Source organism: Esox lucius, chromosome 15 (genome assembly GCF_011004845.1).
Source record: "Esox lucius isolate fEsoLuc1 chromosome 15, fEsoLuc1.pri, whole genome shotgun sequence".
Taxonomy (NCBI): Eukaryota; Metazoa; Chordata; class Actinopteri; order Esociformes; family Esocidae; genus Esox; species Esox lucius.
The window spans coordinates 4,008,359-4,025,166 of NC_047583.1; the positions used below are offsets into that span (position 1 = coordinate 4,008,359).

Sequence of the window (16,808 nt, forward strand, 5' to 3'; positions counted from 1 at the left end):
TGTCATCCCCTTAACAAAGGTTACATCTTTATGTTCTACCTTCCCCCTTAATGAAGGTTACCGATTTATGTTCTGTTTTCCTCTTTACAACCGAGTACCTCCCCTTTTTGTCCATCTTTTCCATAACTCTTGAGTCCCCTCTGGTGTTTCTGAGTTGTCAAATGTTTTTCTAAAACCACACTACTTTTGGTTTTCAAGTTCTGATTGTGATAAATGTTGTTTCTTGTAGGAGTATGGCTTGTGCCTTCTCTTTAGTTTTCTCCATATCCTTGCTTCTGTTGATGGGGTGATTCCTACCGTTCACAGTGAGAGACAGCACATTGAGATCATCAGTCATTGCTTTGTGATTGTGCACCAGGACGAAATTGAGACACCATTGACAAAGAACACTTTGCCCTGAAGAAAACCCAATTTTTTTTTTTACCAAGATTGGGTGGCCTCGTTGCCACCCCCACCACACACTCCTCACATGGGTCGAGGAGACAGATCCAAACCAAGTGGAGCCCCCCCCCTACCAGCGTGGAGACGGTCGATCATTCTTCCTCTTCATGCTACCCTACCTATGGCCAATGTCAGAATCACTCCTGATCTCAGTTATTACACGCATTCAATCTGCAAGTTAACCTTTGCCTCAATTACGACATATCCCAAATTAAAACTGGGCATATTCCTAATTAAAACTGGGCAAGTCCCTAATTAAAACTGGGCAAGTCCCAAATTAAAACTGGGCATATTCCTAATTAAAACTGGGCATATTCCTAATTAAAACTGGGCATAGTCCTAATTAAAACTGGGCAAGTCCCTAATTAAAACTGGGCAAGTCCCTAATTAAAACTGGGCAAGTCCCTAATTAAAACTGGGCAAGTCCCTAATTAAAACTGGGCATATTCCTAATTAAAACTGGGCATATTCCTAATTAAAACTGGGCATATTCCTAATTAAAACTAGGCATATTCCTAATTAAAACTGGGCAAGTCCCTAATTAAAACTGGGCATATTCCTAATTAAAACTGGGCATATTCCTAATTAAAACTGGGCATATTCCTAATTAAAACTGGGCAAGTCCCTAATTAAAACTGGGCATATTCCTAATTAAAACTGGGCAAGTCCCTAATTAAAACTGGGCATATTCCTAATTAAAACTGGGCAAGTCCCTAATTAAAACTGGGCAAGTCCCTAATTAAAACTGGGCATATCCCTAATTAATGGCAAACATACCCCAAAAAACAACAAAGCCAGGTTCTACAGATGACTTAGTCAGTACTACATAGGTTAACAGTAGTAAATCCCTCAAACCCTTTATTTCCCTTATTTGTCTTTGGTAGGTCTCCGTTGAAATTCCCTCGGTTTCTCCCTCGCTCCCTGTTCTGCCTCCTTCTCACCTCCTGAATGCCTCCACGCCAATCCTTGCTGCAGTTATCCCACATCTGTGAGATTGCGGGTTTCCTCCTTGCCCCTGGGCCAGCACCTGAATGTCGAGTCCCCTCTTCCTCATCACGCGTTCTCCTTCGGCCACACTGCTGGAGAACCTAGAACCCCAACTCCCGGTGGATTTCATTGTTGTCAATGGGGGATTGAAGGCACATCGCATTTTCCTTCAGAGCACCCTTCAATACCTGCGTAGGTGTTGTGTCTTTGAATCACTTGCAGTTAGTCGTGGAGAAACAACTTATATCTGACAGGCTTTCCTCCAGGTAGTTTCCGTGTTGTTGTATTGAGGAAAGATAACACCGACAGACCTCAGCGGTAGGACTGGATGTGGCTGATCGACGGACCTAACGGTCTCTGCGTACCCTTGATCTTAAGATCTGGGTCTGACGTTTGGGAGAGCTCACTTTTAAGTCGATTTTCTTTAGATTGGGGAATATTGTTTCCTTTTCCTCTGCAATGCCATAAATGTGGATGTTGTTGCACCTTGACCTTCCCTCCCGGTCTGTCAGATTCTCCTTTGCTTGTTGCTGTTTCAGTGATTGTAGCGGTGCCTTGCTAATCTCTATGTTTTGTTCTTTGAGTTGTTCAGTCCATGTCTTTGTTTCTCTCAGCTCTGCACTTTAAGATTGAAGTACAGAGCCTCTTTAGTTTCCTGGAGCATCTTTATAATCTTAAGTTCCTCTAGCGTCTTTATTTTCTTCTTAACCTTATCCTTGAAAGTTGTCAGGTTCCCTCTAATTTTTGCTCCAAATTTGCAGATTTCTTCTAGTTATGCCTCCCAAACTAATTTATTTGAGTATGTTTTATAAGTTTGAAATCCAAAAATAATAATAATTAATTAACAAACAGGAGCTCAGTCATTTAAGTAGCCATATCAGCACTTTTCTAACAGGAAGTCGGCATTTCTGTTGGTTTTGATCAATAAATTGCAACGCATGATCTTTTTGTCATTTGTTGAATCTTCATCTGTCAATAGTGCTGAATTGAAGATTTCATATATAAAGTCGATATATAAAATAAATATTCAACTTTCCAGGAGGTGTACTTATTTTGTCACGACTGTTTGTGGACATATATTAGATACTTCAGGGAGAAGTCTTAGTTGCCACGGTGAAATGGTGTTGTTATTTGTCAGTTTGCTTTGGAGGTTCTTATTCAATATCAGAAACACTCAACCCCTTACTTACTTCCAGCCATTTTCTGATGAATGGGATGAATGTTTTACAGTTGTGGCATTCCAGGTTGGGCAGCGGTCTAAAATGGCGACTAGAAAGCTAACCCAAGGTTGCCACGCGCATTAACCCAAGTTACTTTCTGGTTGGAAGAGCAGTGGGGAGAAAGCCTAATGTCTTGGCACGGATGTCTATGAGGAAATGTTGCCGCGATCTTCAACTCTCCTGAATCCATTGGGAGTTGTTGCGATGTGACATGGCTTCACTGTATATATAAATGCATATGACCAAATTGGGGAGAATAAGCCATCGTATGTTTTGCTGTTAGTAAGTGTTCAGTCTTCAGACCAAGAATTGTTGTCGTATCACTGCTAAGGTCTTTACTGAATGATATCAGCCCCAACTTGGATTTACATTGGCAATTTTCTGCCCTGAGCAGCAGCTACCATGAGATAGGATTACTGTACTTCCTGCCCTGCTCTCAATCCGAATGAAAATGTCAGCAATTTAGGGTACACAAAAACCCAGGTTATATGAGAAGGCCACAGTATCCTCTTATATGGCATTTCCTAAAGTTATTTGACTGTCAAACATGAATGATATTTATTGTCTGTCTTCCTGACAATAGTTTGCGTTTCAAAGATTCAAGACTAGAGTCTCTGGATCCTAATGGTGGTTTGAATCATTCATATTTTCCATCTGGAAAAAGCATTAGCATCCAGAAAACACTGATGCTGCTTGTATGAAGGATTAGTGCTTTTTGAAGTCACATTAGTCACATGAAAGTCAGTGACAAACCTTAACTACTCCACACCCAGACCAACACTCTGACATATGAAATGACTGCTTGTTACTAAGTATGTATATATGTGTGCATATACACTCACCTAAAGGATTATTAGGAACACCATACTAATACTGTGTTTGACCCCCTTTCAGCTTCAGATCTGCCTTAATTCTACGTGGCATTGATTCAACAAGGTGCTGAAAGCATTCTTTAGTAATGTTGGCCCATATTGATAGGATAGCATCTTGCGGTTGATGGAGATTTGTGGGATGCACATCCAGGGCACGAAGCTCCCGTTCCACCACATCCCAAAGATGCTCTATTGGGTTGAGATCTGGTGACTGTGGGGGCCATTTCAGTACAGTGAACTCATTGTCATGTTCAAGAAACCAATTTGAAATTATTAGAGCTTTGTGACATGGTGGTCATAAAGGGATGGACATGGTCAGAAACAATGCTCAGGTAGGCTGTGGCATTTAAACGATGCCCAATTGGCACTAAGGGGCCTAAAGTGTGCCAAGAAAACATCTCCCACACCATTACACCACCACCACCAGCCTGCACAGTGGTAACAAGGCATGATGGATCCATGTTCTCATTCTGTTTACGCCAAATTCTGACTCCACCATCTGAATGTCAACAGAAATCGAGACTCATCAGACCAGGCAACATTCTTCCAGTCTTCAACTGTCCAATTTTGGTGATCTCGTGCAAATTGTAGCCTCTTTTCCTATTTGTAGTGGAGATGAGTGGTACCCGGTTGGGTCTTCTGCTGTTGTAGCCCATCCGCCTCAAGGTTGTGCGTGTTGTGGCTTCACAAATGCTTTGCTGCATACCTCGGTTGTAACAAGTGGTTATTTCAGTCAAAGTTGCTCTTCTATCAGCTTGAATCAGTCGGCCCATTCTCCTCTGACCTCTAGCATCAACAAGGCATTTTCGCCCACAGGACTGCCGCATACTGGATGTTTTTCCCTTTTCACACCATTCTTTGTAAACCCCAGAAATGGTTGTGCGTGAAAAACCCAGTAACTGAGTAGATTGTGAAATACTCAGACTGGCCCGTCTGGCACCAACAACCATGCCATGCTCAAAATTGCTTAAATCACCTTTCTTTCCCATTCTGACATTCAGTTTGGAGTTCAGGAGATTGTCTTGACCAGGACCACACCCCTAAATGCATTGAAGCAACTGCCATGTGATTGGTTGATTAGATAATTGCATTCATGAGAAATTGAACAGGTGTTCCTAATAATCCTTTAGGTGAGTGTGTATATATGTGTGTGTGTTAAATATGTGTGTGTGTAATAAATTTTGTGGATCCGTGAAAATAAGACTGCATCTCAAGAGTTCTTATCCTGAACATTTTCGAATAGCAAGAGTAAATACTCTGTCCTGTTGTCTAATGGTTGCGATGACTGATGCTTTCCTCTGCATTCTCGTTCTTAGCATTGCGTTGGAGCGTTAGAGCAGAACATGTGCTGTGGTAACAGCGGCAGGGACTGGCAATGACTGCTCGACAAGATGACGGCTTCACAATTCTGAGGAGCAGGTTGTGAAATATTGATGGCATGGGTTTAACTCTGTGGCTGGACTGCAGTGGCAGCGGCTTAGCTCTCCGCCCACGGACGGAAAAAAGCGGTTTCACGGCCCAGTTACCTAAGACCAAAGCCTTACCTTCACCGTGGTTCTCAACCCTCGTATCTCTGATGGCCGTCTGTTTAATCATTTGTTCTTCCATACATGTGAAGGGATACATAACACCCACAGTGTAACACTGTTCTGTTCAGTGTCTGTCTGTTCGTGTCTGTTTGTGCCCATCTTTACAAGCGCCTGTGCGTGCGCGCGTGCGTGTGTGTATGACTCAGTCGGGGAGTACATTTGTAGTATTTTTTGTGTGTCCAGCTTATAACAAACCAGCGTGTGTGAGCTGACCCGCCTCCTGTTGACCCCACCCTGACCTTTCTGTTACTGTGGGGCGAAGGAAGATGGGAGGGGTGGTGTCACTGGAGGGGGGGCTACTTGAGATTGTCTGTCACATCTAGGCTGGTCCAATGACTGAAAAGTTGTCTAGGCTGGTCCAGTCATTGAAGCACGTCTAGGCTGACCCAGTCATTAATGGGCGGTCAAGGTTGGTCCAGTTATTGATGAATGGTCTAGGTTGGTCCAGTTATTGAAAAGTGGTCTAGGTTGGTCCAAATTATAGAAATGAGGTCTAGGTTGGTCCAATCATTGAAAAGCGGTCTAGGCTGGTCCAATCATTGAAAAGCGGTCCAGTCATTTAATCACGTCTAGGTTGGTCCAGTTATTAAAAAGTGGTCTAGGTTGGTCCAAATTATAGAAATGAGGTCTAGGTTGGTCCAATCATTGAAAAGCGGTCTAGGCTGGTCCAATCATTGAAAAGCGGTCTAGGCTGGTCCAATCTTTGAAAAGCGGTCTAGGCTGGTCCAATCATTGAAAAGCGGTCTAGGCTGGTCCAGTCATTGAAAAGCTGTCTAGGCTGGCCCAATCATTGAAAAGTGGTCTAGGCTGGTCCAGTGGTCAAAGCCATTGCGTCTGGTAGATATGAACTGCTGTCGCATGGTTTATAATCCAACCTACTGCTCTTTGAGAAAACATTCTGTCAACTGATTGGTTATTTGGCCACCCTACATTCAGTGCACCCTCCACTTGCCAAAATACTAGAATGTTTGAGGTGGGAGAACTCAGTGTTCATCCATGCAAAATCTCTTCAGATCCATCAGTCCTTGGCCCTTGCCAGTGCTGTCCTTTCAATGAGGTTCAGCCATTTTTGTGTGGATCTGAAGGTATGCTTTGGAACATCCAATGACAGTCAGATAATGGGAAGTTTAGAAGATACTAAGGTTTGGTTCATAAAAGATGTTTAGGTGTGCCAATAATCATTACACATGTTTTAAAGAAAAATGTATAAATATAATTTGTATAGATTTTCTTATTTTAATAATTTTACCTCAATTAAAGGTTTTATGTCCTAACATTAAGTGTAACATTAAAGTATGTTACCATTTTTTTTTCTTTTTTTCCAATCCCATTTTCCCCAATGTTGTAATGTCCAATTCCAGATGGTTGCCTTGCCATGTCATGACACTCCATAGCAGGTGCGGGATTATCGAATCATGCTTCCTCCAAGAATATCTCGCCAATCTGATTCGTATCACGCAGCTCGCTCAACCCGAAACATGCTTCCTCCAAGAATATCTCGCCAATCTGATTCGTATCACGCAGCTCGCTCAACCCGAAACATGCTTCCTCCAAGAATATCTCGCCAATCTGATTCGTATCACGCAGCTCGCTCAACCCGAAACATGCTTCCTCCAAGAATATCTCGCCAATCTGATTCGTATCATGCAGCTCGCTCAACCTGAAACATGCTTCCTCCAAGAATATCTCGCCAATATGATTCGTATCACGCAGCTCGCTCAACCCGAAACATGCTTCCTCCAAGAATATCTCGCCATTATGATTTGTATCACGCAGCTCGCTCAACCCGAACCATGCTTCCTCCAAGAATATCTGGCCAATTTGATTCGTATCACACCACTCGCTCAACCCAAAACGTGCTTCCTTCAAGGATATCTCGCCGATTTGATTCGTGTCACACCGCTTGCTCAACCTGGAAGCCTTCAGCTGGTAGACACATTGTGGTAAGGCATTCCCTAGCAATACAGCTACGAATGAGATTGCAAGCGCTCAACCTTAACACAATGAGTATCTAGAGCGTAATGTTGCAAGGCAGTCCCATCTGACTATCCACCCGTTCCCCCTCAGGGCAGCACTTTTCCAGTTTGCACTGCCCTTTGCTGAACCCCTTGGGCTGTCCGTATGCTACAACAAGGATGGGAACAACTGGGTGCCACAAGGGCGCTATCCACTGGGAGTGTTCCCTTAATTTCTTTGAAAAGTGTATTTAAGTAATAAGGCATGGGGGTGTGATATATGGCCAATATAAACCACGGCTAACAGCTGTGTTTAGGCACTCCACGATGCGTTGTGCCTAAGAATTCTCTTAGATGTGGAATATTGGCCATATACATCTAGGCCTTATTGCTTTTAATTCATGTGGTTGAAATCCTGAATGCTGATGGTATTTGAGATCATATACCATAAAGGCTTCTCGGGGGTTTATGATAAAGTATATTGCCAATATACCACGACAAAGTGCTGTATCTAGGCACTCAGTGGTGCATTGTATCTAAGAACAGCTCTTAGCTGTGGTATATTGGCCATATACCACATCCCCTCGTTCCATATTGCTTACAGATGCCTCGTCTGATCAGGATTCAAAGCATCCGGTTTCCCAGTGTGTGGTTTGGTTTGGTTTCTGTGCACCAATGGCAACCTGATGTCCAAATGGCTGAGAATTTTAATGTTGTGGGGACATTTTGGCCCAACTAGGGATAATACGATTTCTGGCTCAGGACTTAGGTTTAGGGAAAAACTTGCAATGGGGCGTATTGTTACAACTGGGGTTAATTTTAGGTTAAGGCATTACTGGTTAAGGTTATCACTTGTTTGGCTTTATCACTATAACTAGGTTAAGTTGAGGCATTAAAGTGGGGTTGTTGAGATTATGGAAAGGGTATGATTAAGGTTAGGGTAAATTAAGGTGTAGGATTAGGTTTAGGGCTAGGAAATAGGGAACATGGATGTCAGAGTTGGGACTCAGGTCCCCAGGATAGAAAAACAAAAGTTTATGTTTTTGTGTGGGTGAGAATTTGAATGTTTATATAGGCCTGGAATTTAAATGCAACTGACCTGAACCTGTTACTCATCACTCGACTGTGCTAGAAAATCGCCTCTGTTATTTCAGTGTGAGACACTGATATGTTTTGAATAATAACTAGCTTCGGTATTAGACCGACCGCTCCTCAGTGTCACATTAATGTCACGGTAGGAAACAGACGCTAATCTAACTCGCATACCTTTTTTCCAGTGCAAATCATTCCTAAAATGTAAGACAGTAATATTTCGGGCTGGATCTTTCATGGCTCACCTAACATCAAATGTGTGTGATAGATGGACAGCTCCTCGATGTCAAATCAGTGTGTGCGTTGGACTAATCTCTTTGAATTTAGTCACACTCCAAACAGCCTGTGTTTACTGCTTCTTGCTTTCCGAGTAACAAGTTTCTTTTTGACGAGCCAGACAGGTCTTTTCCACTAAGCGGTTTTTCATGGCTTGTCAGCTTACTGCTCATCGAGGGACCTTATTCTTTACTGCATATTGGTGTGTTCATGCATTTTTGGGAACACACTTGGAGACCGTGGTTTTCTTTCTGGTCTTGTCTTTGTTTGCGACATCGGGAAAAGTTCAGACTGTCCGTGGAATGTATTGTATCACCGATTTAAAAACTGTTTTTAGGCGCTAGAAGAGTATGGATAAATGCCGTTTCAAGGAAACAAACATGGATTGTTACAGCCGTGCATATCTGTCTGAGGAAATGTATGTGCTTTCACTGGTGATGAATTCACACACACACACACACACACACACACACGTACGCGCGCACGGTTTAACCCATCTTCTTCTCTGTCTTCCTCCAGGGAGGGCCTACGCCCCAGAGTTCTATTATGACACCTACAGTGCTCTGTGGCAGAACAAGCCCAGCGTCTATGGCTTCAAGCTGCAGTGGACCCAGCAGAACCCCCTCTCTGTGGACCGCATCGTGGCCTACCGGCTGGGCATCAGACAGGTGAGGGGCAACGTTCTTCTCAGACTCGTTTAGGTCTGCCTCGGCCTCAGAGAGAGAGAGATCTGAAACCTATGAGATTGATAGGCGTTGCAGAAATACCAGCCAGGCACCTGACACGTGACATCCCTCTAAACCCTGTGAATGACACACTTGAACACATTTTACATCTTCTGACGCGGCGTGACGTTGTTTTGTTGTGATAACACTCCCCCCGATACAACCCCCCCACCCTATAAGTAAACACTAAGTAAAAAAGTAGTGCCCCCCCCCGCCAAAATCTAAATTCCCAGCCTTGCATGCTGTTAGGCACCACCGCAGGGAACTCGGAACATTTTTGTTTTTATTTATTTAGGCTGCCTGTGCATGTCGGATCTGCTGCGCGACGGTTTCACATATTGGGGGCAACTCTCTTTCTCACGCGCTCAGCGATATTTTCAGCGCGTCGAAGCACATTTTCACAGCCGGCACGTACTTTTTTCATTCTTGGACGGACTTTTTCAAGCGCTCGAGGGGGCGCGTATGTATTCAGAGTTGACCCAAGTTCACCAGCTCCATTCTGAATGAACCACTTGTGTTCATTCAACTCTCTCTGTTTTTGTCTTCTTGTTTTTTTTTTTTTGTGAACGCAGCAAACTGTTCTTCCTTATCTCGTCATTCTCTCATTGTTGCTAGCTGGATCTCCCTAAAGAAACATGACAGGATATAATAAGAGTCAGCTACGCCTGGCAAAGAGCAGTAGTATGTAGATAAAAGGATGTTGGGGAGGGAGGGAGGGGAGGAGAACTAACTGACATAAAAAGGTGTGGGTGAGGCAAGAGCGGGAGAGGAGCGAGGGCAAACAACGAATTAACCGCCTCGCCCAGAGGCAAGGAGCTGCCCAAATAAGATAAGGTGTTCAGCGAGAGTACCTAGAGATGGAACTCGCTAGAACAGAGGTCAGCTGTGTGAGGCGCTGTGATTACATGTGCGTGAGCTGCGTCTGAAAACCAGCCAGCCAGCATCTTTCGGTGGCGGGAGGGAGAAGTGGCTGCTGGGAAAAAAGCAGGCGAACCGTGATGAACCCTTCCCGTCCTCCAGACTCGTCTCGCTGCAGGTGCCCTATAGTCCTCGGCTCGCTCGGCGTCTCTGTTGTTTAATGGACAACGTCCTCTAACCGGCTGTCTGACGTGCTGGTGGCGCGTTACGGGGAGCTTGTCCTGGGGTTTTATTCGCCAGGTTCAGTACAGTGGTTTTCCTGGATGTGACCCATCCATCATGGAGGGTTGGCTAGTCACTGCTCTCTCCTCATTGCCTGGCTTCGGTGTCTCCTGGGCCTACGAATTGCTCCTTTCTCCCCATCCTGCTCTCTCTTTCTTGCTCCTCTCTCCCTCCCTCTTTCTCACCAACCCCCCTTCTTGTCATATCTCTCTTTCTCCTCTCTCTCCTCACGTGTGACATTTCCAGGACACCACCCGTTGTACTGGCTGCAGAGTTAAGTTCATTCTCCCTCCGGTGTGTGTGTGTGTGTACGTACTTGTGTGCACATTCGTGTGTGTGTGTGTGTGTGTGTACGTACTTGTGTGCACATTCGTGTGTGTGTGTGTGTGTGTGTGTGTACGTACTTGTGCACGTTCACACAAGTTTGTACAGCTAACCTCATGGGGACCAGAAAATAGAAATTGCATGCTTCTTGCCCTCATCTTACCCCCTAAACCTAACCCTAACCTTAACCTAACCCTAATCTAACACTAAACCTAACCCTAACCTTAACCTAAATAAAGTAACATTTATGCCTAAACTTTACATATATGTAATGCCTAACCTTTCCCTAAACTTAACCAACAACGCCTGGACCTTAAAGAAACCCCAATTCTAACTAAAAAATAAATTGTAAGTTTGACCCTAAACCTAAACCCTGAGCCAGAAATTGACTTTGGCCTCACAGGGACTGGCAAAAGGTCTCAATGGTACCTACTACATGTAGTAATAGATGGGCTTTATAGGTATGGATTTGTTTTGTTTTGTGATTGTATGATGGGATAGTGAAACCCTTAGTCATTTGTGTTTCTCCCAGAATTAAACACCAATGAAAGGGACCAGTATTTTTTACATGCATTCTGTTCAGGCTAATCCAGAGAGTTTAGGAGCTAGCCTTGGGGATAACAATGGAGCACCTACCCTGGCCACCATACCACCTGCAAAATGCACAAATAATTGACTTATAAAATCAGACGAAGGTAAATCAAACCCTCTTCCTTGTTTAAACTCTTAAGCATATAACATTTTCATAATGTTTTATAATTTCCCCTGCTCTCATTGTTGGCTTGGCCTTGCTTATGAAATCCAGTTAAGGAGAAGGTAATTGGTTTACAAATTAGCTCGCTCTGTTTCAGTATTTATGCTTTCCAGCTCTTTGTATAGTGTGTCCAGTTGGCTGGTTTGATTTCTGAGTTTCATTAAGCCTTTGTTTTTGTGAGTGAGTGTGTCTGTGTAATTGTGTGTAAGTGTGTGTAAGTGTGTGTGTGAGTACTAACTTCTTCCCAATCCAGTCATTTACCAAAACCAGTCCTGTTTGTTTGATCAGAATCAGCCTGTTCTCATAATTCTCTTTGTATTGTGCGCCGTTTAATAGCATTTTTCTTTCAGGCAACAAGTAATGATGAATAATGAACCCTGCCATTTACTGTTTAATCACTTCCAATAGTCTTACATTCCTGCATCGTGAACCCGATATGCTTTCCACAACGAGTCTGTCATAGCGACCTCACTGAGACACCACGGTTATTTTACGCGTTAGTGGCTTTTTTTAAGGACAAGCAGATTCCTTCTCGTGATTATAAACCGGCCGAGAACAGAGTCTCACCTGGGCTGTGGGATCTGGCGTTGAGAGAGATGGGGTTCTGTGGGGCCACATGAATGCCTGTGGTTTTCATCCTTTTATCCTTGGTAACAGAGACTGATCGAATGTATCAATATATTGACACGTCGAGGGGTTTGGCCTTGGTGTTTGGCAACTTTGGTAACAAAGTCATCGTTCAGCGCAAAGACATCGTTCAGTGTGTTAGAAATCCAAATTAATTGAATGGGTGTCCCCACTCAACCATTGTCAGATTGTCATGGTGGGAGGGTCCAAGTCCCTTCCATGTTCTGATTTCTGTGGTGGCACCCTGGTCACAATTTCATTATTTATTTTCCTCACAGTTTTGTGACGTCTGATTTGACTATTATGACTTCATTACAACTGCAGGCATGGGATAGCTGAAGATGGTGTTGGATGGCTGGTTGGCTGAATGGATGGCTGGTTGGCTGAATGGATGGCTGTTTGGTTGGATGGCTGTTTGGTTGGATGGCTGTTTGGTTGGGTGGCTGTTTGGTTGGATGGCTGGTTGGTTGGATGGCTGGTTGGTTGGATGGCTGGTTGGTTGGATGGCTGGTTGGTTGGATGGCTGGGTGTCAGGTTGGATGGCTGGGTGTCAGGTTAAATGGCTGGGTGTCAGGTTGGATGGATGGCTGGTTGGTTGGATGGCTGGGTGTCAGGTTGGATGGCTGGTTGGTTGGATGGCTGGTTGGTTGGATGGCTGAGTGTCAGGTTGGATGGCTGGGTGTCAGGTTGGATGGCTGGTTGGTTGGATGGCTGGTTGGTTGGATGGCTGGGTGTCAGGTTGGATGGCTGGTTGGTTGGATGGCTGGTTGGTTGGATGGCTGGGTGTCAGGTTGGATGGCTGGTTGGTTGGATGGCTGGTTGGTTGGATGGCTGGGTGTCAGGTTGGATGGCTGGTTGGTTGGATGGCTGGTTGGTTGGATGGCTGGGTGTCAGGTTGGATGGCTGGTTGGTTGGATGGCTGGTTGGTTGGATGGCTGGGTGTCAGGTTGGATGGCTGGTTGGTTGGATGGCTGGTTGGTTGGATGGCTGGTTGGTTGGATGGCTGGGTGTCAGGTTGGATGGCTGGGTGTCAGGTTGGATGGCTGGTTGGTTGGATGGCTGGGTGTCATGGTTTCCATCCATCAGTCTGTCCAACTCATTTTCTACTTAAAGTGGGAAAAGGGAGAGTGAGGAAGACCAAGTGGAGGGGTGAATTTAGAGGGATACGCCCCCCCCCAACGTCCATTAATAATTGTATTGGAGCCCCTGTGTGTGGGAGTGTCCCATTACAAGACCCAGCAGGAAGCCATCCCCCAAACCCTTTTATCCACCTCCCGGCCCTTGTACTGTTTATCTGCTTCATTACTTTAATGGTAACTCCTCTTCTATCCCTGCTTTCTTTTCTCTCACTCTCTTTCACTCTGTCTTTGCAAGTCTCTACCCTCCTAACCTCCCAACAAATCTCAGACGCTCCCTCAGAGTACAGGCCACTTGGCTGCTGGTAATGTATTGAACCCTGCAACGGCTCAGCAGACTTCGCCTCAATGTTGACAAACATTAGGATGTCTTTAACAGTTTGGTTATTCAAAGTTTGGCCAGAGCCGGCCTTGAGGTCAGAGGTCATGCAGCTAGCTACATGCTATTTATGTCCTTATGGGGCCTCTGATTCGAAGGTCTGCATGGTCTCAGTTCGGGCCGTCGGCCGCTGCGCGTGAGCTGCGTTACCATGGTGACGCCATGGTATCGTCTACAAGTGTGATTTGCATGGGACAAGAATGTTTGGCACATCGTCACACTGAACCCTCCTTCACGACAGAACAAATGAATGTGTGTGACACGTAGACCCATGTATTGAATGAATGAAGTGTGTGTGTGTGTGTGTCAGCGTCTTTACAACTTTGTATGCTCAGGAGTCATAATCTACAGACGTGTTTACACACACACACACACGCACGCACGCACCTTGGATGCAATAGACCGATGGATGTGAAGCTTTATATTTACCGGCTGATATTGTAACCTAAACTTCTACATCTGCATTCACGTCATGAGGCATCCGCTGTCTCTGGAGGGAGGCCATTAACAGCCGCTCCGGATGTCATCGCGGCTCGCTGCTGTGCTGTATAGCCTGAGGCTAAGTGCTCTCCCACAAACATACCCTTATACTGGGAAATGGAGTAGTCATCACACAGAGCTGTATCACACATGGTCACCGACGGAGCCTCGTAGTAAATGTTGCAGCCGGAGGCCGTGGTGTCGTGTCGTGTCCCTCTCGAGACGCGACACCACTGGTTACATAAAGCCACCGCAACTCTGCGTCCCAACGCCGCGCCGACCGGCAGCCGTGCTTGTGCATCATGCTGGGGACATCACACAGCAAGGAGGCCTCTTGCGCCGATGTCTTCCAACAGACCGTAGAGGACGCGTTTGCCAGCCAAAGCCTCGAGTGCTCGGCGCGCGTTCGTCGGCGATTGTCGGCCAGGGGTTCTGCCTCATCGTCTTGGTCACAGACTCCGCTGTCATATCTTGGGTCAGGATTCCCGTGTGGAGGAGGAACATCGTGTTTTCGCTGAAACAGATTGTAACCCAATGCTAATTGGTGTGATTTAAATCATTTAGTGATGTGTTTGCTGCGTGTGAGAAATTGAGGCCTCGGTGTGAATTCATTCCGGAATGTTCTTTAGCCTACACAGGAAATTCTTTGCCCCGGTCTGTGGTGGATTTGAGGCCTCGTTGCTTTATCCTGATGAATGGCAGATGAGAGGATGAGAGGAGATGAGGGAGAATATTTCTTTCTTTCCGTCAGGTCTCTCTGGTTCTCTCTCATTTTCCACTCACACTTTTCCCTCTTTTTGTTCCTCTCCATCACTATAGCATTTTTTCCTCCCCCCTTCTCCCGCTTGCTTCTCCCATCTGTCCGTCTCCTCTCTCCCTCTCGGTCTGCCCCTCGTATTCCTCCCTCTCTTTATCTCTCACACTTTTTAACTGTCCATCTCTACCGCCCCCTCTCTCTCTCTCTCTCTCCTCTTACCTCCTTCCCTCTCTCTTCTTTTCTTTATCTCTCACTTTCTTTATCTGTCTCTCTCTACCCCCCCCCCCCTTTCGGTCTCTCTCCGCTTCTATTATCCAATGTCTCTCTCTCTCTCTGCTTTATACAACAAGATTTGCAGAACGCTGTCATGAATGAGAAGTGAGACTTGTTGCCATGGCAACGCAGCATTTTCTTTCTTCCTTTTTTCTTGCCTCTGACAAGCAACATACTGTACATTGCACAGCAGAATACAAAAGGGACAGAGCAGAATATCTGGGGAGGAGGCATCAGTAAAAAAAAAAAAAAAGGTTTGGGCAGGTTTTCACCCGTGAACTCATTCCGTCACCGTTCGTTGGGTAACGTGGTGGTTTGTGTGACTGTGTGATGGAACCACACATGCTAGTATCAGGGTTATCAGATCTGATCTCTTCCTGTCGGAGCACTTCAGCTGGACTATTCCCCTCCAGGGAACCGCATGGCCTTTGCATGAGCACCGTTCACTGCGTGAACAACCCTAACAGTGAACAGTGATGCGTTCCCTGTTAGGGTCACCTGTTGCCTACATTCTGGGCTGTTGTGTGAAGAGTGTCAAAATGCACGTGAGCACTTTAAGGATTTGATTTGCCCGATGTTATGTCCAAGTCTCTCCCATAAACACTGCAGGGAACACACCAACCTGCATATGTATTCCTGCATGGACGATATAATGAAGGTCAGTGCTGTAGGAAATAAAATGTCAGGCTGGCAGGTTAAGAGGCGGCAGGAGGAGGCTGGAGGAGGCTAGTGGGTTAGGAGGAGACGGGAGGAGGCTGGTGGGTTTGGAGGAGGCTGGAGGAGACAGGAGGAGGCTAGTGGGTTAGGAGGAGACCGAGGATGCTGGTGGGTTAGGAGGAGGCTGAGGGAGACATGAGGAGGCTAGTGGGTTAGGAAGAGGCTGGAGGAGGTTGGTGGGTTAGGAGGAGGCTGTGGGAGACGGGAGGAGGCTAGTGGGTTAGGAAGAGGCTGGAGGAGGCTGGAGAAGACTGGAGGAGACTAGTGGGTTAGGAGGAGATGGGAGGAGGCTAGTGGGTTTGGAGGAGGCTGGAGGAGACGGGAGGAGGCTAGTGGGTTTGGAGGAGACGGGAGGAGGCTAGTGGGTTCGGAGGAGACGGGAGGAGGCTGGTGGGTTAGGAGGAGGCTGGGGGAGATGGGAGGAGGCTAGTGGGTTAGGAGGAGGCTGGAGGAAGCTAGTGGGTTAGGAGCAGGCAAGAGGAGGCAGGTGAAGCAGAAGGATCATTTTCTGTACATTTGTATGTACTTCCTCACATTTTGGCCCGGCTGGAAACACCCTGCGTGTGATACCATGTCCTTCTGAGTGGTTTTCTCTGTGGTCCCAGCCCAGAGCCGGGCTATGTTCATGCTCAAGGATGTGTTAAAAGTCAAGCGCTGTCTAATACGAGGCCGGCTGTCCTGGGTGCTTCACAGGGCGAAGGGCTTGAGTGGCAGATTGAGCTGATAACTTCCTGGCATCTCATGTGACTTGGGACCTAAAGCTGGCCAGTGTCGGGCACTTTGGGGAGATGACACATACGGGTGTGTTGGTGAAGTGTGTTTCCGTGCCATTTACACTGCACATATGCCTTGTTTCCTGAGTCAGACGCTCTGATGCATGGAATTGGTAACCCTTCACCAGCCTGCAGGGGAGATGTTTGGTAACCCTTCACCAGCCTGCAGGGGAGATGTTTGGTAACCCTTCACCAGCCTGCCGGGGAGATGTTTGGTAACTCTTCACCAGCCTGCAGGGGCGATGTTTGGTAACCCTTCACCAGCCTGCAGGGGCGATGTTTGGTAACCCT

General features: G+C 46.0%; 1 protein-coding gene across 2 annotated transcripts in view; it reads left to right on the forward strand.

Moving 5' to 3' along the window:
* The window catches only part of mdga2a (MAM domain containing glycosylphosphatidylinositol anchor 2a), a 133,403-nt gene that overhangs the window by 93,265 nt on the left and 23,330 nt on the right, over positions 1–16,808 (forward strand). For both annotated transcript variants that reach the window (XM_029125631.2, XM_029125633.2), the window contains exon 10: positions 8,952–9,100. In XM_029125631.2, the coding sequence (XP_028981464.1) occupies positions 8,952–9,100 (149 nt within the window). The remainder of the gene's footprint in view (positions 1–8,951; positions 9,101–16,808) is intronic.